At 50.6% G+C, this 22,432-nt stretch overlaps 8 protein-coding genes across 8 annotated transcripts; 4 read left to right on the top strand and 4 right to left on the bottom strand.

The window, feature by feature from the left end:
- On the top strand, positions 1 to 3,258 carry PENARI_c042G01085 (uncharacterized protein; the record flags this gene model as incomplete). Its single annotated transcript, XM_022637148.1, has 2 exons — positions 1 to 816; positions 958 to 3,258. The coding sequence occupies 2 exons, from the start codon at positions 1 to 3 to the stop codon at positions 3,256 to 3,258; spliced, it is 3,117 nt and encodes a 1,038-aa protein (XP_022482991.1).
- Positions 3,259 to 5,580: 2,322 nt separating this feature from the next.
- PENARI_c042G07758 (class I SAM-dependent methyltransferase) lies at positions 5,581 to 6,757 on the top strand (the record flags this gene model as incomplete). The annotated part of the gene is made up of 4 exons (XM_022637169.1): positions 5,581 to 5,619; positions 5,724 to 6,164; positions 6,222 to 6,446; positions 6,497 to 6,757. The coding sequence occupies 4 exons, from the start codon at positions 5,581 to 5,583 to the stop codon at positions 6,755 to 6,757; spliced, it is 966 nt and encodes a 321-aa protein (XP_022482995.1).
- Positions 6,758 to 7,176: 419 nt separating this feature from the next.
- On the bottom strand, positions 7,177 to 8,865 carry PENARI_c042G11750 (Zn(II)2Cys6 transcription factor domain-containing protein; the record flags this gene model as incomplete). The annotated part of the gene is made up of 3 exons (XM_022637185.1): positions 7,177 to 7,892; positions 7,966 to 8,617; positions 8,797 to 8,865. 3 exons carry the CDS (start codon positions 8,863 to 8,865, stop codon positions 7,177 to 7,179), a joined length of 1,437 nt encoding a protein of 478 aa, XP_022482975.1.
- A 454-nt stretch (positions 8,866 to 9,319) lies between these two features.
- On the top strand, positions 9,320 to 10,951 carry aglA (putative alpha-galactosidase; the record flags this gene model as incomplete). The annotated part of the gene is made up of 1 exon (XM_022637183.1): positions 9,320 to 10,951. One exon carries the CDS (start codon positions 9,320 to 9,322, stop codon positions 10,949 to 10,951), a length of 1,632 nt encoding a protein of 543 aa, XP_022482989.1.
- Positions 10,952 to 11,138: 187 nt separating this feature from the next.
- On the bottom strand, positions 11,139 to 12,043 carry PENARI_c042G02456 (phytanoyl-CoA dioxygenase family protein; the record flags this gene model as incomplete). Its single annotated transcript, XM_022637151.1, has 2 exons — positions 11,139 to 11,144; positions 11,198 to 12,043. 2 exons carry the CDS (start codon positions 12,041 to 12,043, stop codon positions 11,139 to 11,141), a joined length of 852 nt encoding a protein of 283 aa, XP_022482959.1.
- A 737-nt stretch (positions 12,044 to 12,780) lies between these two features.
- Positions 12,781 to 14,694, bottom strand: PENARI_c042G09577 (uncharacterized protein; the record flags this gene model as incomplete). The annotated part of the gene is made up of 2 exons (XM_022637175.1): positions 12,781 to 12,902; positions 12,954 to 14,694. The coding sequence occupies 2 exons, from the start codon at positions 14,692 to 14,694 to the stop codon at positions 12,781 to 12,783; spliced, it is 1,863 nt and encodes a 620-aa protein (XP_022482968.1).
- An 891-nt stretch (positions 14,695 to 15,585) lies between these two features.
- PENARI_c042G06020 (uncharacterized protein) lies at positions 15,586 to 17,144 on the bottom strand (the record flags this gene model as incomplete). Its single annotated transcript, XM_022637166.1, has 2 exons — positions 15,586 to 16,474; positions 16,537 to 17,144. 2 exons carry the CDS (start codon positions 17,142 to 17,144, stop codon positions 15,586 to 15,588), a joined length of 1,497 nt encoding a protein of 498 aa, XP_022482990.1.
- Positions 17,145 to 18,939: 1,795 nt separating this feature from the next.
- Positions 18,940 to 21,399, top strand: PENARI_c042G03211 (Het-C domain-containing protein; the record flags this gene model as incomplete). The annotated part of the gene is made up of 4 exons (XM_022637154.1): positions 18,940 to 19,018; positions 19,077 to 19,224; positions 19,276 to 19,434; positions 19,512 to 21,399. The coding sequence occupies 4 exons, from the start codon at positions 18,940 to 18,942 to the stop codon at positions 21,397 to 21,399; spliced, it is 2,274 nt and encodes a 757-aa protein (XP_022482969.1).
- Between the last annotated feature and the right edge of the window lie 1,033 nt (positions 21,400 to 22,432).

Consider the following 22,432-nt stretch of genomic DNA (forward strand, 5'->3'; position numbering starts at 1 on the left):
ATGGAGCAACAACTCCTGTCGCTCCTGGCAGACACCCAGTCGCCAAAAGCCGATAGCAGAAAAGCCGCAGAGTCCCAACTGGAGCAACTCTACGGTCATGAAGCCTTCCCAACCTCGCTCACAGCAATCGCATCACACGATTCGGTCCCGGTCAACCTCCGCCAATCCGCCCTCTCCATCCTGCGTACCTTCATCGCCGCCACATGGTCCCCTATCCTCGACGAGTTCAAGGGACAGATCCTCGTCAACGATGCCAACAAAGCACATGTCCGTCAGTCCCTACTAGTGATCGCCACTTCGGATATTCCTGAGCGCAAGGTGAAAAACTCTGCCAGTTATGCTGTCAGCAAGATCGCCAGTGCCGACTTCCCCGATGACTGGCCGGAGCTCCTGCCCTCGCTGCTCCGTATCATCAACGACACTTCGAGTACGGATGGTCAGTTGCACGGCGCATTGAAGGTCCTCTTGGACCTTGTGGATACTGGTTTCAGTGAGGAGCAGTTCTTCAATGTTGCTCGGGATCTGGTTTCGTCCCTCTTCGCCGTGGCTACTTCTGAAGCTAGACGGCCGATGTTGCGCGCTTTGGCTGTCGCAGTTTTCCGCTCTTGCTTTGATACCCTAGAGATGGTCCTGGAACAACACAAGACCGCCATTAAACAGTTTATGGATGAAGTTCTCAGCGGATGGTCACCATTCCTCGATGCGACTTTGAAAGCACCCCTGCCACAAGCTCCCAGTGAAGAAGAGGCTCATAAACAAGGGGATGTTGCAACACAGTGGAGGGGTGTCGTTGGATTGAAAATACAGGTCGTCAAGGTATGATTAAACCTTATTTGAAGCAGTATTCGAACCCGCCTTCAATGGCCCTTGCGGAGCTACCGGAATCGCCGTTGGATCTTGGCTTGAAGCTTCTTTATAGCCTCTGTTTTGAGCTCACGCTAACTTTTTATACTACAGACACTTATGAAAATTCGCATGGTATTCCCTGCTCTTTTGACAGCCCAGAGCACACTATTTTTCTCGACCGTCTGGACCGAGCTCACCAATGCTTTGCCGGTCTATCAAAACTTTTACATTGAGGATGAGCGACAGGGTAGGCTGGAAGATGGAGACGGCCTTCCTCATTCGCTTGACTTCTTAATCCTTGAAGAGCTCGACCTTATTCAAGCTTTACTGAAAGCTCCCCCTGTGAAGGTAGAGCTTCAACAGCAATTGCAGAATGCGGGCGCTGCCGCCAGTACCTCTAGCTGGCTCCCAGAGATCATGAAGCTTGCTAGCTCCTATGCGCAAATCACTACGGAGGAAGAGGGTCTGTGGGAGATTGATGTCAACCTCTTCCTTTCTGAAGAGACATCTCTCACTGCTAACTGCACTCCCCGTACCAGCAGTGGTGATCTCGTCATCAGGGCTGGTGAATGGCTGAAGAGCGTCGCAGCCGAGGGCCTCCTCGGCTATATGGACACACTCTTCGCTGATAACACTGTTTCATGGAAACCCCGCGAAGCAGCCCTTTACGTTTTGAACTGCATGCTCCGCGACTTCAGTGAAGTTGACCAGACGATCACCCCAGAGCTGGCAAATCACTTCACCAAGTTTGTTCAATATGCCACCCAACAGGAGCAGGAGCTTTTGCGTGCTCGGGGCTATCTCGTAGCCGGTGCTTTGTCCAAGGTCGCCGGTGAAGCATTCCATCAGACCACATCTTCATATCTAGAGGCTACCCTCAAAGCAATTGCAGAGGATCCCGCAGAGGTGGTAAAGGTGGCTTGTATTCGTGTGCTACAAGACCTCATGCCATCCCTGCCTTCAAACCTGGCCCGCCCCTTCCAGGCCTCTGTGATCTCGGCAATCTCAGAGTTCATCTCCGCCCATGATCTTCGTGAGCAGACCGACGCCGATGATCTCAAGGTCACCTTGGCGGAGACCCTCCGCGATACTATCATGGCCGAGCCTGCCGTGGTCCTCTCTTCTGTTGCCATTGATGTTCTGTTTAGCATCGCCAGCAGCGGCGCTGACAACTTCCAATTGACCATGACGGTAACCGAAGCCTTTGAAGATATCGTCGACCAGATTACCGAGCACGGCCCAGATGCATACATGCGTCTCTGTGAGAAGGTCCTCCCATCGCTGATGGGTGCCATTGACGTCGGCAACCTGACAGAGGAAAATTCCTTGACGGTCTTCGCGGCAGATCTCCTCCGCGCCTTGGCTGAGCGCAGTCTCGAGCCAATGCCCGCTGGCTTCATCGGAACTGTGATGCCAAAGGTGAACCGCCTGTTGCTGGAATCGGATGAGGCTGAGCTGATCCGGCCTGCAACCGAGGCCGTGCGACACATGCTTTCCCACGACTTTGCCCAGTTTGTTGCCTGGCGTGACCCCCAATCCGGTAAGGAAGCGCTTGAAGTCGTGCTGGTCATCATCGACAGACTGCTCGGGCCGGCCGTAGACGACAATGCCGCGACAGAGGTTGGCCAGCTGGCTGCAGAGCTAGTCGAAAAAGCCGGCTCAGAACGTCTAGGTCCCTATCTACCCCAGCTTCTCCAAGCCGTGGCCCAGCGACTGGCCTCAGCACAAAAAGCCCAGTTCATCCAGAGTCTTATTCTCGTCTTTGCCCGTCTGACCCTCATCAGCGCCCGCGAAGTCGTCGACTTCCTTGCACAAGTCAACCTGGGCGGCCAGAGCGGCCTCACAGTCGTGCTCAGCAAATGGCTCGAGAACTCCGTCAACTTCGCCGGCTACGACGAGATCAAGCAGAACACCTTCGCCCTAGCACGGTTGTACGAGCTCGCCGATCCACGCGTAGCCGAAGTCCCCGTAAAAGGCGACCTAATCATCCAAGACACGGGCCGCATCAAGACCCGCTCGCAAGCTCGCAACAACCCAGACCGGTACACGACAGTCCCAGCACCGCTGAAAATCATCAAGGTCCTCGTTGAAGAACTCGCCGCTGCATCAGGCAACAAGGAAATCGACGCCGCGACCGCTGCTGCCCTCGACGATGCCGACAGCGATGATGGCGACGACGACTGGGAGGATCTGCCCGGACAAACACTCGACCTCGGTCTCGGCGTGACGAAGCAGCAGCTGATGAGTTTCGGCGAGGGCGGTTCCGAGAGTGTATTCGGTGTGCGGAAACGCGATGATGAGACGCAGGGTTTCCTTGCGGAGTTCTTTAGACAGGCTTCTACGCAGCCCGGATTCCAAGAAGTGTATGCTGCCTTGACGCCTGATGAGCAGGTCAAGCTACAGAGTCTGTAATCTGTCAGCCTTGTCGAGCGTTATGTCCCGGTCCGACTACCCCGAGTTTGTCGGGCTGGGGTTTGGATGTTAATGATGGATGCATGGATAGGTTTAAAATATACGAGTGCATGTACATGGCTTGTGTAGGCATACATTTGGAACCGGGGTTCTCCACCGGCTGGGTTTTGTTTTTCCTGTAACTGTACTGTAACTGTAACCTGGTATGGAGTAATGCGTATACATGTAGCTGTGTGAACCCCGAACCCTGAACCCTGAACCTCCGGGTGGCTTGGCCTGAACCCGGGCCATTGGTTCTGGTTCTGGTTCTGCATGCAGGGAACATTCCAGGGTTTTCTTTTCCAGCTTGCCACGTTCACGTTTACTGTGGTGTGCATGGCTTAGAAGGTCCTTTGACAAATGAGAATTATTGATGATTGATGATATCCTTGCTAAAGTTACGGTGGGAAGTATGTTAACAATCACAGACAAAGCTACCGATGTGTCGGGTGAAGCATGAGGCCCGTTTGGGATGGCCCTGCTTTGGTCGGGCATCCATGCGCCTTGGCAATCCGCCCCCAAACTATGACGAGATTTAAAGATCTATTCCTGTTTTTTATGTACTGTATCATTACCGCGAGCCCAACGCCGGGTTTTCGAGAACTTTCCAAGGTAAACTGGCCAACATCATATCTATACTGCTAGACAATACTAGTAGCGATCGTATAATGTTAGTCTGCATATGAATCCAGAGCCAAGGGTACGGGATAGAATCCAATATTCCATTATAGTGAAAAGAAAAAGCACCTCTGTGGTCATCACAGATACAATTTTCATCGATGGACCTATAAACTGTTCTGTTACATGCTTTCTTGAAGACATATGTAACATCACTAAAAGCCTGGCACTAGTTGCTGCAACGGCAATCGGTTTTCCAAAATACCATCCGCATTCAAAAAGTCAGCGCTAGAAATGCGATGCTCAGCAGCCGCAGCATCAGGCACAATACCCGATGCCATATGACGCTGAACAAGCCGACCTCGAGCAATCTCACGATCAACTTCAATAAACCAAGACTCATCCATAAGACCAGCAGACTCCACGGCTCTCCGTACAAGCTAAGCTACAGCCCCTCGAAAATCGCAACTCTCGATTTCGGACGAATAGAAATCTTGTCGGCTACGGGGTCCTCGATGGCATGATCGAAGCTCGGGCGTTGAGGGTTCCCGAAAGTAGTAGAGACCGGCTCGTGCAGCGACTGAGCCAGTTGGTAAAATGCCTCTGCGTCGAATCTTCCGTCCATTCGTGCTATTTACCTGCAGTCTTCGGGTCACGCTACTGCTCCAGGAGACTTCTTTGAAACAGCTGAGGCCGTAATACAAGTCTGTCGACAGTAGGCTTTGGTTGCGGCAATGGGGCTGCAGAGGCAGTCTGCATCGACGGAAGCTGTTATTCACTCGTTAGTATTTATGATAAACGCTTTTCAGCACATTCGTTCTCTACGGGGACTCAGTCTCATAGTATAAGATTTCTACATCCACTCGTATCCTCACAATAGCTGCTCTCAAACTGTGGCTGAAACAGTATGTATAAGAACTGGAAGGTCTGTAAACAGATAGAGGGCGGTCAGATGCGTTTTAATCTACTCGGAGTGCATCTGCCCAAAAAGTGGCAATCATTAAGCATTGAGACAGAAATGGAAAGTTAAGAAAACGTATAGTTACCCCAAGTTCAGGAATGCCAAGTTACCGTGGACAAAGAAACCTTGGGTCATTCTTGGTCCAATTCTAGACGCCCCAGTCAGGCCCAGTCGGAACAGACCAGGGCTTACCCGTCCCGTGTGGAGTCCCCGACGGGCGCCAGAGAGCTGGGTCGACTTGCGTTTTCCTTTTGTTCCTTTTTCTTCCCCTGTTTTATTCTTGCCATTTTGTTTGCTATTTTGTCACTTTTCTTTGCTTTTTCTTTCTTTTGGGCTCTTGCTGTTTTTCCCTTGCTTACAGTAGATCTGGTATATTTATTTACAGGCCTACAGTTGACTTCAATAGCGGAACCAGACTGGGAGATCCATAAAGTGGAATGTAATATAACATATTGCATCGCATGATATAATATGACATATTATAAGTTAACTTAGTCTAAGTAGAGTTATTATAAATACAAGATAAATACATAATAATAAATAAGTAATAAATAAATAAACCCGTACCATTCCCTCGGATCACTGCGGGGTCATTCCTCTGGGAAATCCTCCCGGTATCCTTTCTCTCGGGATTCGAGCTTCACTTCTCTACTTTACTTCTTTACTTCGATCTCACCCTCTCCTCCTCTTCTCTCCATCCCAAAATGTCACAACCTAACCCTGAAGAACGCATCCAAGTCGACGTAAGTCAAATGGAGCCACCTCACATCCCCTCACCGCAACCCAGCCCCAACCCCATCCACATCAACATCCAAATTCACAACACCAACACTAAACAACCCCACAGACAAGCGATGACGAGTCCTTCTACGACACAAAATCAATAGTAGGCTCCAACCTCTCCTTCGCCTCCTCAGTACGCGACTACAGCTACGAAAATGGTCGACGGTACCACGCCTACCGACCAGGCCAATACCCAATCCCAAACGACGAAGAAGAACAAGAACGCCTAGCGCTACTGCACGACCTCTTTAGACTTGTCGTAGGCGGCGACCTGCACCGCGCCCCAATAAACAACAACAACACCACCATCCCGCAGCGCGTACTAGACATCGGCACCGGCACAGGCGTGTGGGCCCTCGAAATGGCAGAGGCATACCCAACAGCCGAGATCATCGGCACAGATCTAAGTCCCATCCAGCCGAACTGGGCGCCGCCGAATGTGCGGTTCTTCATCGATGATGCAGAGAGCGAGTGGGCTTTTGGGCCTGCCGAGAAATTCGACTACGTGCATGCGCGCAGTATGGGGGGCGGGATTGGGGATTGGCCAAGACTTCTTAGACAGGGGTGGCAGTCGCTGAAGCCGGGTGGTTGGTTTGAGGTTCAGGAGTTTGAGTGTTGGGTGAGGTCGGAGGATGGGACGCATGAGGAGGCGAGGAATCTTAATGATTACATGACGTTGTTGGATCAGGCTAGTGTGAAGCATGGACGGCCTGTTAATATTGCAAAGTCTGTTAGGGAGTGGATGGTTGAGGCGGGGTTTGACTCTGTTACTGATGATATTTACAAGGTGATTTACTATACATGGGGACGATGTGCAGCGTTGCTAACTTGATCTAGTGCCCTATCGGGGGATGGGCGAAGAACCAGCGCTTGAAAGAACTGGGTCGTTTGTGCAGAGTTACCATCCTTGAAGGTGTTGAGCCTTACTCGCTCGCTCTGTTTACTCGCGTGCTTGGGTTTACATACCAGCAAACGCAGGAGTTCATGGACAAGGTGCGAGCCGAGATCGTCAACCCCTCGCTCCATCTCTACGTGCACTTCCACTACGTGTACGGGCAACGACCTTTCGAGAATAACGAAGAGTCCGATATGCCATGAATGTTGAGACTTGGCTGCGATGAAATAGCGACTACGATACCCACAGTTTCAACTCGCTTGCATCTGACGATCATGATTGATGACACTTGAGGATTAATGTATAGATGTTTACTATGTACTAGAATTTCGTTTCGGTTCTGTTGAACAATATCGTGATGCGAGAGGAGGCATGAGACATCAGCCATGAGACGGACATGAGGTGAGGTCTGGGATGATGTGGTAAATCCGTCTCAGACAGATCCAATTTCACAGCTGGTCCCTGTATCGACCAGCAACACAGGGATATAACTGGGTTCCCGTTGAAGAGACCGGACCGAACACTGTCTGGTCTGATCCCATTTCAATCCGCACAGCAGACTCAAGAGACCGATGCACGAGATCCAAAATCCCAGATCTGGATCTCATCACGCCATTTCACGTTACCGCCCATTCCCAATCCCCAGAACACGACAGATCCCAGAAACGGCCTCTTCGGGTGACGCGCTCGTTCGGACGACTTGTACAACCTGAGCGACGCTCTGCTCGTCGCAGCTGCCAATTGTCTCCAGGAGCGTCTCCAGGAGCTCTTGCTTTCCCTGTCCTTTCCAGGAGTTCGGGATGTGGTTCGTGATAGCTGGGGAGGGAATATATTGGGAAGTGGGATTGGGGAAAATGGAAGGATCGGCCGCTATTGCAGGGGTTGGTGTTGGGAGGGGAAACGGTGGTGCATCAGGATAGGGATTCCGATTGGTGATGGCTGTGTGGATATTCGTGATGTTGGCAAAGGTGTTGGTAGAAGAATGAGACGGGGTTTGATGCGGATAACCTTGTTGGAATTGACTTTGTTGCTGGCTGTATACATCTCCCCATTGAGGAAATGCAGGCCTGTCTTCCTCTCCAAATTGTGTGGATGATATGGGATAGTTGACGCTCTGGTCGGGATAGTACGGGTGAGCTTCACCCCCGTCACTCATAAGATACTCCACCCCGTCAGCTCTGTATATTGGAGCATGTAAACCAGCAAGCCCATCTTTCGTAGGTAGCCCGCTCGGCGGTAGACCCGTCACTGGGATGACGCCGGACATATCACCCGGAGAAAAGGACGCTCCAAGATTGCCTGCATAGCAGCCCGACAAGGTCGGGTCTTCTAGTGAATCTGTAAGTACTTGTCAGTTCAATTCTAAAAGAACAACACAATCTTCAACCACTGGGAAATAGGAGAAACTCACGTCCAAGGACAAGCGCATCGCCCAATACACCCGACCCATCCACATCAGCAACCTGCGGCACATACCCCGTGGCAACAGGAAACCCAGAGCCAGAACCAGAGCCAGAGCCAGAGCCGGAGCCTGAACCCGAACCCGACCCATTCTCACTCCCCGTACTCTCAGGACTCATAACGGTCGCCGAACTAGTCATAGTAGACGAAGGGGACGACCCGCGCCAACTCCCCTCCCCAGGATCATGTCCATGTCCATGTCCGTGCCCGTGCCCAGTAAGAAACCCCTGCGCATCACGCGATCCATACGCAGGCCCATATCCCGTAATCGCCTGCTGAGACTGAGATTGATTCAAATATCCATGCGCAGCCCCAGCCCCAGCCCCAGCACCGGACCCTGGCCCCGGCGTGTGTTGTCTCCGCTCATCCCCATCCCGATCGCGATCGGAACCCGGACTCAACCGGCTGCCCAGAATGGGACTCTGGCTCGGATCTCGCGGGGGTTGATTCAGGCGCCCGCGCAACTGGGCCACTTCACGGCGGAGTCGATCGATAATCTCGGCTTGGCTAATGTGGGCGCGGTCTTCGGCTGTTGTAAGGTATGTGCATTCTGCTTCGATGCCGCGGATTATGCAGGCGTGGCAAGGGATAGAGCGATCGCACTGTTTTATTCGGGGGAATGAGTTAGATTGGGATTTGTGGGGCTTGATCTGGCTTGACTTGGGGTGTTTGGGCTTGGGCTTTGGCTTGGGCTTGTGTGGGTTGGAGCTTTTGCGATAGGGTCGGAGTGATGCCGAATAGTCGGAAGAGAAAGGGGAGAGAAGGTGAGCGGAGAAAATACCTTCACTTTGCGCTCACGGCACTTGAGACATGACTGCTGGGGGCGGATTTTGGTCTTTGCGTCGGGCATGGTGAGGTTGAAGCGGTTAAGATATGAGAGATCGGGTAACCGTTAGACGTGGGTCGGCATCCTAAGCTTTTTCTCTGGCAAGATGGTTAAACGGGCGAGATAAACTTCGTGGGCTTTCGTCTTCTCCATCGGAAGCTTGCGCTTTACGAGCTCGATGCCGCTCTCCACCGGCAGATCCTGGAAATCGTCTCCACGGATCCCTGCCCTACGCACTTATGCACTCAACGCCCTATTCCCATGCCACCGTCGCATTGCTAATGTCCCTTGAGATCACAATGGGACGCTGGTGCGGGGAAATGTTGAGATGCAGAACATAAACAGGGGCATATAAGTTACCCCCTGCTGGGCACAAGTACAGCCAATGCCCCCCAGCTCTCCAGTCTCAAAGTCCGAACTCTCGCTCTAACCCATCATCTGAAGGTCACCCCCATTGACCCCAATGAAAATGAAAAAAATGTCTCCCTGGTCGATACCAAGTATAGCCAACCTCCTAATGGTCCCCTTACTCCCAGCCCAAGCGTCAACAGAGACCCCAACTCTCCTCCCAACCCCACCAATGGGCTTCAACAACTGGGCGCGATTCATGTGCGATCTGAACGAGACCCTATTCACAGAAACTGCCCAGTCAATGCTCACCCGCGGTCTACAGCGCGCAGGCTACAACCGCCTCAATCTAGACGACTGCTGGATGCGCCATGACCGCGCCGCGGACGGCTCGCTGCAGTGGAATACCACCTTATTCCCGCATGGCATTCCCTGGTTGGTGGAGTACGCCGCCAATCATGGCTTCCACCTTGGGATCTATGAAGATGCTGGGAATCTAACCTGTGGCGGGTACCCCGGCTCCTATGGATATGAACAGCAGGACGCGGAGACATTCGCTAGCTGGGGGATTGACTATCTCAAGCTGGATGGGTGTAATGTCTGGGCTGAGGGGAGTCGGTCGCTTCGTGAGGAGTATCGTGTGCGCTATGGGCAGTGGCATGATATACTCAGTGGAATGAAGAAACCGCTTATCTTTTCTGAGTCTGCGCCGGCTTATTTTGCGGATAATGCCTCTGACTGGGCTGTTGTTATGGATTGGGTGCCTCGTTATGGCGAGTTGGCGAGACATTCGACTGATGTTTTGGTTTATGTGGGCGAGGGCAGTGCTTGGGATAGTATTATGAATAATTATGACTATAATACCCTGCTGGTGCGCTACCAGGCTCCCGGGTATTATAATGATCCTGATTTCTTGATTCCTGACCATCCTGGCTTGACGCAGGCTGAGAAGGAGTCGCATTTTGCGCTCTGGGCTTCGTTTTCTGCACCGCTTATTATCAGTGCTTATATTCCTGCGCTCTCTGATGAGGATATTGCCTATCTTAGCAATTCTGCTCTTATTGAGGTTGATCAGGATCCTTTGGCTGAGCAGGCTGCTTTGGTTAGTCGTGATGGGACCTTCGACGTGCTGACTCGCTCGTTGGCGAATGGGGATAGACTTCTCACTGTGCTGAACCGCGGCAATACAACTGCGACGACGAGTGTTTCTCTCGCCCGTCTTGGTTTGTCGTCTCAGTCACACTGCGAGTATAGCGCTCGCAATCTCTGGACCGGTCATGTTTCGACTATACATGCTGCTGTTGATATCAAGCTCGATTCGCATGCAACCAGTGTCTATCGTATCACGCCGAAGCATTGCGCTGCTATCACACCCACGGGAATGGTATTTCACACTCCGTCTGGTCTGTGTATGACGGCTTCTTCTGGGAAGGCCACCTTTGAAGAGTGCCGTGCCTTGGACTCTCAGGTTTGGAGTGTTGATGCTAAAGGGAGCAAGCTGGCTTTGAGTCCACTGTCTGATCGAACGGCTTGTCTTGCTGCTTCGGAGGATGGGAAGAGAGTTTCTCTCGCAAAGTGTGATGGTGCTCGCACGACTTGGTCGCACTATGTTACTGGTCATTTGCGGAACGAGCATGTCGGTGACTGTCTGACTGGGGGGTCTGGGGGTGGGAGTATTGCGTCTTGTGTGGTGGATAGTGCTGTGCAGATCTTTGGGTTGCCTAGTGGTGTTCACCTACGTGGGAGTGTCAATACATCCTAGAGATAGAACGATCTAAGTAGCGTTCAAATACAAATGCATATGCATTTACATATACATATACATTTGCTATGCATGATCTCATATATACACAGAACATAGTAAATACACAGCTCAGTCTCCACCATAAACCACCATCTACCCCTGCAAAGAAAACCCAATCCCCTCCCCAGTCCCCATCTCAACAAGATTAGCCCTCATCCTCTCAGCCCTCTCCCCAACATCAAAAGCAGCATCATCGCGATGAACCCAAGCCCCAACCCCATGCTGCAAAACAGCCGTAGCCCTAATCTTCTTCTTTTCCTCGACATCACCATCCCCCTCCCCATCCCCACCCAAAGCCTTCAACCCAATACTCCCATGGAGCGTCAACCTAGTCTCCACACCCCCCTCCTCCTTCCCCCGATAAACCCCCCGATGCAAAATATTACTATTATAAAAGACCGCATCCCCAGGCTGAAGCTCAACAACAAGCTGATCCGGCAAAGAAGCAGCATAAGGATCTGCCTCACGCTCCGTCTGCGTCCGCGCCCGCCCATGCGACCCCGGAACAACAATCAACGACGAATCCGGACAAAGCGCCAGATTATACTGGCAATGACCCTGCCGCCCATTGGGCGCTTTAGCAGCCAACTGAGCGACTTCCTCGTCGGCAGTTGCATGCTCGGAGATATCATCGCGGTGCCAGCGCAGCTCGAAATCTTTCGTTTCGGGCGCGACGAGGAGGTTGAATAATTCCATCACAAGTGGTTCAACGGAAGTAGAAGTTGTACTATCCACACCCATCAATTCCTCCGCAACTGCCAGGATCGAGGGTGAGAAGTAACACCGTGCGAAACTGTCCCGGCCCGGCATCTCGGGGTGCAGGAGGTGCTGTACGCCCCAGATTCCGCCCTCTGAGGCTGGTGGTGGGGTGGTCGGCCATGGGGGGAATTGTTTGGGCACCGTGCGGAAGTGTGGCCAGCTTCCGGTTCTTGTGAGCGTTGTTGCTTTTGTGGCGATTTCGCGGTAGTGTGTTACTTCTGTTGGGGTGAGGAGGTTGCGGACTACTACGAAGCCGTCGCGGCGGAGGGCGTCGAGGTGGGGGGTTGTCATGGTATGTGTGTGAGGGAGTATGAAAAGGAAGTAGAAGTGGAATTGTAGATGTGTGGAAGTGTAAAGTGTAGATGTAGATGCAGAAGTAGAAGTAGATATATGAATGTGGTTTTATGCGGGGTTTGATGTAACCGTGTCTATGGACTCTCAATACTACCGTGGATCCAATACGACTATATATCAACAACAATAACAAATTATATCGCAGTTAGGGTTAGTTTTAGTCATAGGATGGATCGAAATCACTTTCACCATTTCCTCACAGAGATTCTTTCGAAACACGCTACACCTACTACGGTTACTCTGCCCTTGAATGACTTTCTTGGCAGTATTCCAGTGATCATGCTGACGTGAAACGAGGACGATGACTGCTAATTCGTATTCCAATGACCGCGATCTTCAGCCGCAGACCTCGAGCCTGGGGATCAAGATTCGCAATACGCCCCCACTCCATTCTACTACGGTCGCACGCCTGCGTCACTCAAATGCATGTGGTGTATAGAGATTACCTGATCTGAAATGGATTATTGTTTATATCGATGCGGAAACTAGTGTTGATCATACGCTTGCCTTGAAGTAAAGAAACCAGAATGGGAATGGGGATGGAAGCACTACAGAAAGTTCAATGTCGTTTTGCATGTTTAGGGTCAATTTCATATTAATGGTAGAAACAAAAGCAATATTGCCAGTATTTCCATTTCTCTGCAATCTAATTTTTTCTGCGAACGCCATCACCATCAAGCATACTCGCACCCAAAGGGACAGGACCTCCAGTAAGGGTCAGCCTGACGATCACATGTACACGTGACAGCATCGACCGAATCGCTATCTGCATGTATCATCTTGTTGAACCATAGTTCTAAATAAAGTTAGAATAATATTGAAAGACTGTCACGTATGGGCTGCTTACCCATGTCATTGTTCCTCTCGTCAGAGTCGGGCATCTCCAAATATTGCCGCGGTGTAAACTGGTCGATCCATTCCCGAAACGAAGATCCGACTTCTTGGGCATTGAAAACAGCAGGCCTTGTCCATCTAATGTCGCCTTCAGTCCCTTGAAGCCATACACGATACCTACCGGAGCCGATTTCTGCCATGTTGAACTTCTGCAAGGACAGCTCATTGCTGAAGAATTTCCAAAGATCTTTCCAGATGACATCCTCTTGCCCGGTTGGGATGGGGGGAGTTGGTACATAATTGTGCGATGTGATTAAGGGGCTTGTGTAGGAATTGTAGGAATTGGTCGGTGTAGTAGAAGGAACCAGTGAATAAAGGTTTGTTGGTGGAGGGGGAGTCTGTGGCACAATGGAGTTGCTCGGCATAGTAGAAGGAATCGGTGCATAAGTGTTCCTTGGGGGAGGAGGGACTGTTGGTACAGGCGGTATTCCCACTGCTGGTCGGATGAAAGCGGCGGATAAAGAGAAGAGAGGCGATGATGGCGAGATACGTGGAATACGGGGAGTATTGTAAAAGCCGCGTGGTGGATGTCTATACCGGCCTTGTGAATGACCAGGATCATCAACGCGTGGGATGTTTGAAACATTCCCTTGGGAAGAATTCAAATCACCAGTTATCGAATTGATCTCATGATCGATCAATCTCACTCTGGTGAGTTTAAGGATAGCCAAAGTTTGTTTGGCCGTAGTAAGCATTGACTTCAACGATTCAGAGGTGATCTGAACCTGATTCAAGTGTAGGCATTTGAGCTGAATGAACTTTCCTCTCTCACAGATACCCTTGAAAAAGTAAGGGTGTGCCTGGGAGGGATGGCTGACACTCTGTGAGAGCCTCAGTCGCTTGAGACCAGGTGACAACTTAGTAACCAGTTTGACCCAAGTGTCCCTCTCAAGATCTATGCAGAGATGGAGATCTTCTACACTGTCTAGGAACGGGAGACGAGAATCGTATTGCATTTCTGGGAGGGTCACCTGGGAACTGACATCGGCACAGTAATTAGGATCACAGGTATGTAATCTCCTGATTTTTTGATTTGACCAGCTAAGCGCTTGAAGAAGTCTTGAAAAGGCCAACGAATTGACCTTTCGCATTTTATCGCCGATATCCTGGAGTCGGTCCAGGGTCGCAGGGGTGAATCGAAAGTCAATCCGGTCGACAAGGTGGCGCCAACCAAGGAATCGAACTTTTCGTTGTCGTGGATCCAATAAAAAGGTCGTCGTATAATGTGCCAGACCAACTGCATCAAGATTATCGAATTGATCCATGCATTTGGAGAGTCTAGCGCTGAAAACATGTGAATTCAGGAGATCGGAGTTGTCTGTGATCATGGCTTTGTATGTGTGATAGCGGTCCCTCAGGTCGTCGCCATCTAATGGCTGGCAACTTTTCGACGACACACGGAATTCTCCCATGTTATTTTCACCGAGCTGGTGTACGCCCTCAAACACGGTTGGTATCATCCAAAGCTCTTGGACTCGCTTTTTGATTTCATCGGATTGTGCGAGGTCTTCCAGTCTGCCAAGACTGTCGCTCGTCACCATAAAGTGGATGCTTTTGAAATATCGGTCGAAGAAGTCCCCAGACGACGTTGTGCATAATGTGCGACATGTCAACCTGAGCATCTTCCTTTCCAAGATCTGTACATGGCTGCAGATGATGGACATCACTTCTACCGGAAGAGACTTTATCGACATTTTGACGGTGATCGGAATGGACTGTCACAAAGCAGAATCGGCGTGGTCCAGGGGAATTGGAAGAGGAGTGGCAAGATGGTTAAAGGTGAAAATGAAAACAAAAGAACCTTGGAAAGTGGCGAGTATATGGATCTTCCAATGTTACCGACAGGGAATCAGACTCGCGGGCCGTGCACATCGAGCATTCTCTTGGTCCTGTGTTGGGTTGGATTAGTGTCTTCCGCGGGCCGACCCGAGCCAGAACACTTAGATCAAGTGCGTACGCGATAACTATGTAGCCAGAGGAATCGGTCAGAGTATGCTGCGCCATTACCACTATGAGAACCTACTGCTGCCAGCTGTATCAAATGAATAGTATAAGCAACACAAAGTCATATTTAATTTTTACTATGGTCGAGCTAGCATAGGATGCTCTAGTCCTTGCAACCGCCATTTCTTAAGGCCCGCAGCTTTGGGATGGGCCACCAAGCTCCCACCAACTGGGAGATTGCCAAGTCATGTGCATTTCCTAATACCTAGCATACCAGATCTTTCGCCCAAAATCATTTCTTCCGCTCACTGACCTGAGGGGTGAGCAAGGGTGAGCAGATGGATTCCTCCCCATTCCCCTTCGGTAGTCTCCGACCACTGCCTGCCAAAATTTCCATCCACCGACATCTTGAATTCCCCGCTGTCTCCTACCGCTTCACGAATTCAGGCTACCACAAATGTATATATGTTTGTACGTACATGTAAAGTGTTCCCCTTCCTGATAACGAAAGGTCTGCAAGTGCAACGCCGGTCGTGGCTGCATCGCCGCTCTCGTCGTTAGGCTTCTCTTAAGGCGCGCGAGTCTGAAACCGCTGTGACGTCTCCGCGAAGTCCAGCACCACTTGATGGTGCTGGCCCTCTTCAGTCAATGTTCTGTCGCTCATTCATCTCCGCACTGAACCTTGCAAACCGACTTCTTTCTCTAAGCCGCAGGCCATGCTTGAGGAATATATACGGTGTCACGCAGAACAATGTCGCGACTGCTGCTATGATGCTAGTTGCAATATTTGAACCAAGCCCAGAGTACATCTGGTACGCAAACAAGGGCATGCAGCCCGATAATGTTCCTCGTAGGAAAGCCACAGCGGCCAAGCCTGATGATGCGTAAATTGTGTACGAGTCAGCAATGTAACCGCTTAGAGTGTACGCGAACTCATTCACAGCAAAACCAATCAGGGCAAGACCGAACATGGAAACGATCCAGTGCGTGTGAACCAGTGGTGGGACTGTCCAGCCAAAAACCCAGAGCCCGACAGCTAGTGCTGGAGCTGCAATTGCAAAACCATTGATCTTGTCTTCGGGCTTAGGGCTAACTCCATTTCTTTGCCTATCGTTCATTTGATGTTGGTCCCACAAGCGAACGAAGACGCCAAGTAAAACACCGGGTAACAGAGCAATAAAAGGCAGCGAAGTGGACTTTTCAGCCCAGCCAAACTGGCTGTAAACGACTGTGAAGCTCTCCGTGAAGAGATATACCATGCCCCATACCGTCGCACTAATGGACGCGACAAGAATGATTATAGGCTCCGTCATACCTAACCGGGCTGGTCGTAGGAGTATAACAGTCAAAAGTTCGTGCGAGCTGGTAGGGCGATCTGGATTGGGGAGATCCAAGTCAAGACCCCCGAACTCTGACTGCAGACTATCCAATCGTTCCGAAAGCAGTTTGGTCGGTCGGCTCTCTTTGATGGCAAAAAGGAGAACAAATAAAACAGCGGAGATGATAGCTGATGTATGAAAGATCCACCGCCTGTTAAGTTAGCTTAAATAAGACGGCCAGTTTCCATGAGCATTTGATTCAAGGGAACATACCAACCGGCGCTGGTAGCAATGTACGACCCATATATCGGGCCCAGACACATACCAAACGTGGTAGAGCAGTTCCATAGCCAGAGGAACCAAAGTCTGCTCCTATTTGAGTATAGGTCCTCAATGCTACCTGCGAGCACGATAGATGGCACAGAGGACGCAAATCCGGAAAAGAACCGACCAACAAAGACACCTACAGGTGAAGGCACGACCCCGACTAGCAGGGACGAAATGCTGTATAAAGCTGCTGACAACAAGTAGGACTTCCGTCGACCTAGCGTTTCGGAGAAGGGCGGCATGACTAGCCCTCCAAGAGCTTGTCCTATGCCATACATGAATTGGAAACCCGTCAAAGCGATCACCCTGCTCAATCCGTACTCTTTCATAGCAGGCTCGGCGGCTGATGGACCCGTCGTGCTGATGACGGTCGTAAAAAATTCCAGGAAGAAAATGAGCAGCCCGTCGTAGGTTTTGCGCCAAAGTGTCCAATTACGTGGAAAGTCTTTGTGGTCGGTGTTCCATGTAAACGAATTGGAATCAGTCTTCTGGAGACCCCTCTGGGCTGCTTCGCGCTGGACCGAGTCATGTGTGCTTCTCTCGTCGTCAACCATGTCGTCTGAGTAATACAGTCCGGGGAAGTACGAAATCCCCTAATGAAGGCGTCCAAGTGTTATATAGTAGTTGCCATTCATATATTAGGTTCCCCAGCGGTTCTCGCCATGCTGGGGCCGTGCTTCATCATCAACAGGTTAAGTGGCCAATGAGAAGGCCGTAAAGCGCGTTTTGGCAAGTTAAGCGGACCTAATGACGGTAGAGCTCCAAGGTACGTAGCCGTGTGGAACCTGGGGGGTTTGTTATGATTGCGTCATAATTAGACTGTATCTAACTTAAACTTTAAGATCTGGTGCAGGGATTCCCTGATTATTTTTCTGAAGTTGGTGCTCTTTTAGATTCTCCTCTGCACATACATCACTTGTTTCTTGGCATCTACCCCTGCAAAGTCGTATCGCGTCTAGCAACGTACTGGGTTTGATCGTTCAGTGAGTCAATGTAAACTACTGTAAATCCGGTAAAATGTTCTGGGAGGTTCTTAAAAGAGGTGTGGGGAGAGATATGGTTTGATCCACGCTCCGTTATCTATTTCCCCCTTCATTGGGCGTACCACAGTCGTGCATCGGAAGTTGACGAGCAAATGTTATGTACAGTATGTAGCACATTTTTTCTAGTGAGCAAGGTACATGCACAATCGCTTTCATTCTAGCTAAGACATGATGGCATTGTTGAAGATATCTTGCAGCCACTGCTCTGCAAATCGGATGTCTCTTGACTACAGGAAAGGAAGCAATAATATGTCAACGTTATCGGGGGGGAAGGATGGAGAGAGGAAGAAGAAGTCTTGCCCTCCAGGCTAACTAGCCAACTACGCTCAGATCTATCCTGGGTCACGTGTCACATTGTCTCGACATATGGTATGAGTCAGAAAGCGGTAATGTCGCTGATGTACGTGAAATGGCATTCAGATCAAGAAATCAAAGGGTTGCTCTTATTCGGCGAGAAGCATGAGGAAGTCGCTTAACTTATAGCACATCTATGTTAGCGGAAGCGTATAGCCTTGAGGGCCGGTGGGAGGAGGCCCAGCAGCTCCAGGTGTAGGTGATAGAGAAAAGCAAGACGAAGCTCGGCGAGGACATCCCGACACGCTGGCCAGTATGGCTAATCTTGCAATCACTTGGAAATATTCAAGCCACGATTCCGAAGCCAGCAACCTGCTACGAAGTTGCTTAGCCAAGCGGAAACAGCTACTTGACCTAAGCCATCCGATTAATTTATCGAATTTTAAAACACTGCTAGAATCGAACCCGAAACTGAATGGGAATGGGAAACGAAGGAGTGATAGGAAATGAAGGAGCTGGATATGGGTGCGTAGGTAAGCTAGATACTTGAATATCACCGAGCCAAGTCGGAAATGGATTAGCTTGTTTAGGAGTAGGGTTCGAGAAATATTCTATGAGAGCAAAGTGGTGAAACCGTATAGTTCGGTGTTCGCAAGTGATTATCCCCCGTAACTTGTACCTCGGCATTGCCACATAGGTTTATGTACGGAGTCTTAGGCAGCTATTAGGTAGCTGCATAGAGCTTATTCAAAGACAAAAATAGAAGAAAAAATAATAATATCATTAGCACAGCCCGAATCTGCCCATTTTTGTGAGTAGTTCAGCATAACGTCATTGGGATCACCGTGCCAAGAGCCAAGAGGCTGAGCAACAGGGCTGCGCTTATCTTTTTTCCCTGTCTTCACAGTAACTTCTTTCGCATTTGACTCTATCCTGTTTTATACTTCATTCATATCTTCCAAGGTCCTCTAACCCCCAGCTTGCACAAAACCCGAACAGCAAACCCCCCACCATGCCCCTCATCCACGCGGGCTCCGCCTTGCTGGTGCTGCTCCTAATTCTCCCGCAGGTGCACGCATTCGGAGCTGGCAGTATGTACACCCCTCCCATAGATCTAGAAAAAAAAGACACTTCCCTGACAATCCCTAGACATCGCATCAATCTCTGCTGTCGAAGGCAAGAACTGGCGCCATGGCGACATCGAAGATGTTCTCAAGACGCTGGCATTCATCCACGGCCACAAATGGACATCAACCATGATCAAGCGCGTATATTTCGGCAACTGGTTACGGGATTAGTGAGTCCAGGAAATAAGCCAGAAACTAGCACAAGCTGACTTGTTCTGTAGCTCGCAGGCAATGGACGTCGGCACACTCAAAAGTCTGCAGGCCGAGACTATCCGCGTCCTGGTGTGGGTCCTTTCGTTCCTGAGCTTCGGGTATGCGACGGGTGAATTCGAAGTGACGTCTGATCGATTGGGTGTTTATCGTCCCGAGGAACATATCGAGTGAGTGGGAAATAAGATTCGAACGACTGCGCATCGAGGAATGGGCGACACCTTGCTAATAACTTTTGATCATGTAGCAATCCCAAGGACTATGCAGACAATGAAGATGCACGCCAGTTCGATAAACGCCTGCGCCCACCCGTTCGCAACATCGAACTTGAAATCGACCCGAACACCGGAATGAAGAACTATATCGCTAACGAACGAGGCGACTGGGCCACCAGCGCGGCATACATCAAGTTCAGCATGAGCCGCAGCATCCACTACGGACGAACATACATCCATGGTGGGCAGAACAAGGGCAACGAGAATGATTTGTGTGAAGCGCTGCGGTGTCTGGGACAGGGACTGCACACGTTGGAAGATTTCGCCGCGCATACCAACTATATCGAGCTGGCGTTGCGCGAGATGGGCATGCGCAATGTGTTCCCGCATACTGGCGTGGCGACTGAGTGTAATATCCATGGGAAGCGCGTTTTCCCGCTTGTCACTGGGACCTTTGGTATGGTTGATTTCTTCCATTCCGTGCTGGGAGAGGCTACCGATCATTTCACGCAATCTGAGGTCAATGAGATGGATATTGCTTTGGGGGATGCTGAGGCGAATGCTCAGTCTAATAACTCTCTTAATGCCCTGACTGGTCTGCTTGGCAAGATCCCTGGTACCAAGGATCTTGTCTCCGAGGCTGAGAGTTTGAAGAGGTCATCAGCCGCCCAGGAGTCTGCTAATCGGAGTCGTAGTGCTGCCACGGGGTATGCAGAGACTACGCGTGCTTCGGGTGGCAACCAATCTTCTGGGGGATCAGGACCCGGCACTGGGTTCGAGGGCATGCCCGACTTCAACCCGCAAGAAACAGTTGCCAAGATATATCCCATCCTGGCATTCCGCGACAAGGTCGTGCGCAAGCTCGACTCGATTATTGAAAAGATCCCTGGGCTCGAGACTCTTGTCGAGAAGATCTCTGAGACTCTCACCGTCGTGATCATGTCGCTGCTGGCGCCGTTCGTGCGCCCTCTTATCAAGGCGGCTTCCAAGTCCCTGCAAACCGGGTCAGCTGGTGTCATTGACGCCTCGGGCAAGCACCAGTACGAACCTTGGACTGATCCTCACTGCACTGATCCCACCCACTCCCTGCTCTCAAAGGATCATTTCGCCAATGTGCTTAACGAGCCCGCTGGTCAGGTCGCCTCTGCCATTGTGCAGTATGTCGCTCCTCGCATCCTCTATGCTTGGCAGCACGTCGACGTCCCTGAGCACGAGGTTCTGGAAGATTGCATGCGCGTCTTCCACCACCCCGCCCTGCGTGATATGCACAATGAGGCTCACCGGTCGATGTTCGAGGCCGTCCAGACCTGGGTCCACTCTCGTTCAGACCGTGGCGCTTCTCTGAATGACATCCTTAGCTCGGAGGGTGTCAGGTTAGGTCGTAACACTGGCGGCGTCAGCCATACCCACAGCGGCGGCCATGGCGGATTCCCAACCCTAGCGGGTCAAAAGCCAAACAAGCACGGACACGGTAACAGCAATGCCCAAATCCACGGTCAATCATCGAGTGGTTTCTCGTCTTTCTTCCAACAACAATCAAACAGTTCCTCTTCAAATCACCACAACAACTCCTCCTCCGGTCTGCCCTGGGACAAGCTCTCCTCCCTTCCAATCCCAGGCATGTCGAATCTGAACAAACTCGAAAGCAAAATCTCGAACTTTATTCCTGGCGGTCTGACTCGTGACATTGGTGAAGAGGGTGGCCAGCAGCCGCGTGGCAGTTATGAATATGGATCACAACCCCACGCGGTTGGTGACTCGCGAGGGGGCCGCATCCAGCCAGAGTATAATTCGAATACCGGCTATGACAATGTCCAGCATGGTTCTTCTCAGTCGTACGCGGAGCAGGGCTCCCGCGACCACGCCCACCACCATGAGCATGGCCACGGCCACGGCCATCACCACGAGCACAGACATTGAGGAGGTTTTGAGGAGTCGTTGATGAAGGTTGGATTGTGGGTTTGACGATAAAGGCAGTGAATACAGTGATCAAACAATGACATGGAGCGAAGATGAGAAATGAGACGAAGTTAACGTTGACGGTGGGGTTGGGAAGGTTGGCTGCTTGTGGTCAGAAAGTCGAGATCAAGTGACGGTCATTTCACTACGTTTGATGCGTTTGCTCGAAGTATCCTGCGAGCCATTTTCCTATTCATGTACCTGCCGATGTTTGCTTTGCATCACGAAGACTGTTAGTGCAGATTCTTGCTTTCTTATCTATTATATCCCTCCAACATATCAAAATAGATGAATGATGATTATGATGAATGATGTTCGCTACAATAGATCCCAAAATTAGATCCTCTATAGGAGCTTTGCATGTTTTGAGGAGAAGGCAGTAAAACTAGAGATGATTAATTATTCAACTTAGGCACTTGGTGAGCATAATACGTGTGCAGCCATTGAAGCTTGCTACTAACCAGGGTCTGAGGTATCAAGTCTTTCTATAATGAGCGTTAATTTATTGGGTATTACAAGAGTATCCTATAATATAAGTTTATCAGATTAGCTACTTGAACTTAAGCTACGTACGGGCATACCAGGCTAGGTAGTGCTTGTTCTGGATGGAGAAACCGAACTAGCATGATAACCATAAAAGCAACTCGCACTGGAGTCCGGTCAACCAGATTTACTTCACAAGTTAGGAAAGTAGGTGTGACTTCTTAAAGTTATTCTAGGCCTAGGCACTCTGATAATACATATACACAGGATAATGTCTGACAAGTCTTGGCTTTCCCTTTCCGCTTTAGTGCTCACCTCTTGCCCCTACTGGGTGCTGAGTAAGGACCCTCGGGGGAACCGAAACCTGGACCACTCGCGCCAGGCCAGAAGAGCAATCAAAAAAATGATTCACAACTCACAATAGCCTGGAACATGCACGACTGGAATCCGCTAGTTTGAAGGCACCGGGTACAACAGTATTTAGTGACTCACAGTGTGGTGTGGTATGATT

This window comes from Penicillium arizonense, assembly GCF_001773325.1.
Source record: "Penicillium arizonense strain CBS 141311 chromosome Unknown PENARI_contig042, whole genome shotgun sequence".
In the NCBI taxonomy this organism is placed as follows: Eukaryota; Fungi; Ascomycota; class Eurotiomycetes; order Eurotiales; family Aspergillaceae; genus Penicillium; species Penicillium arizonense.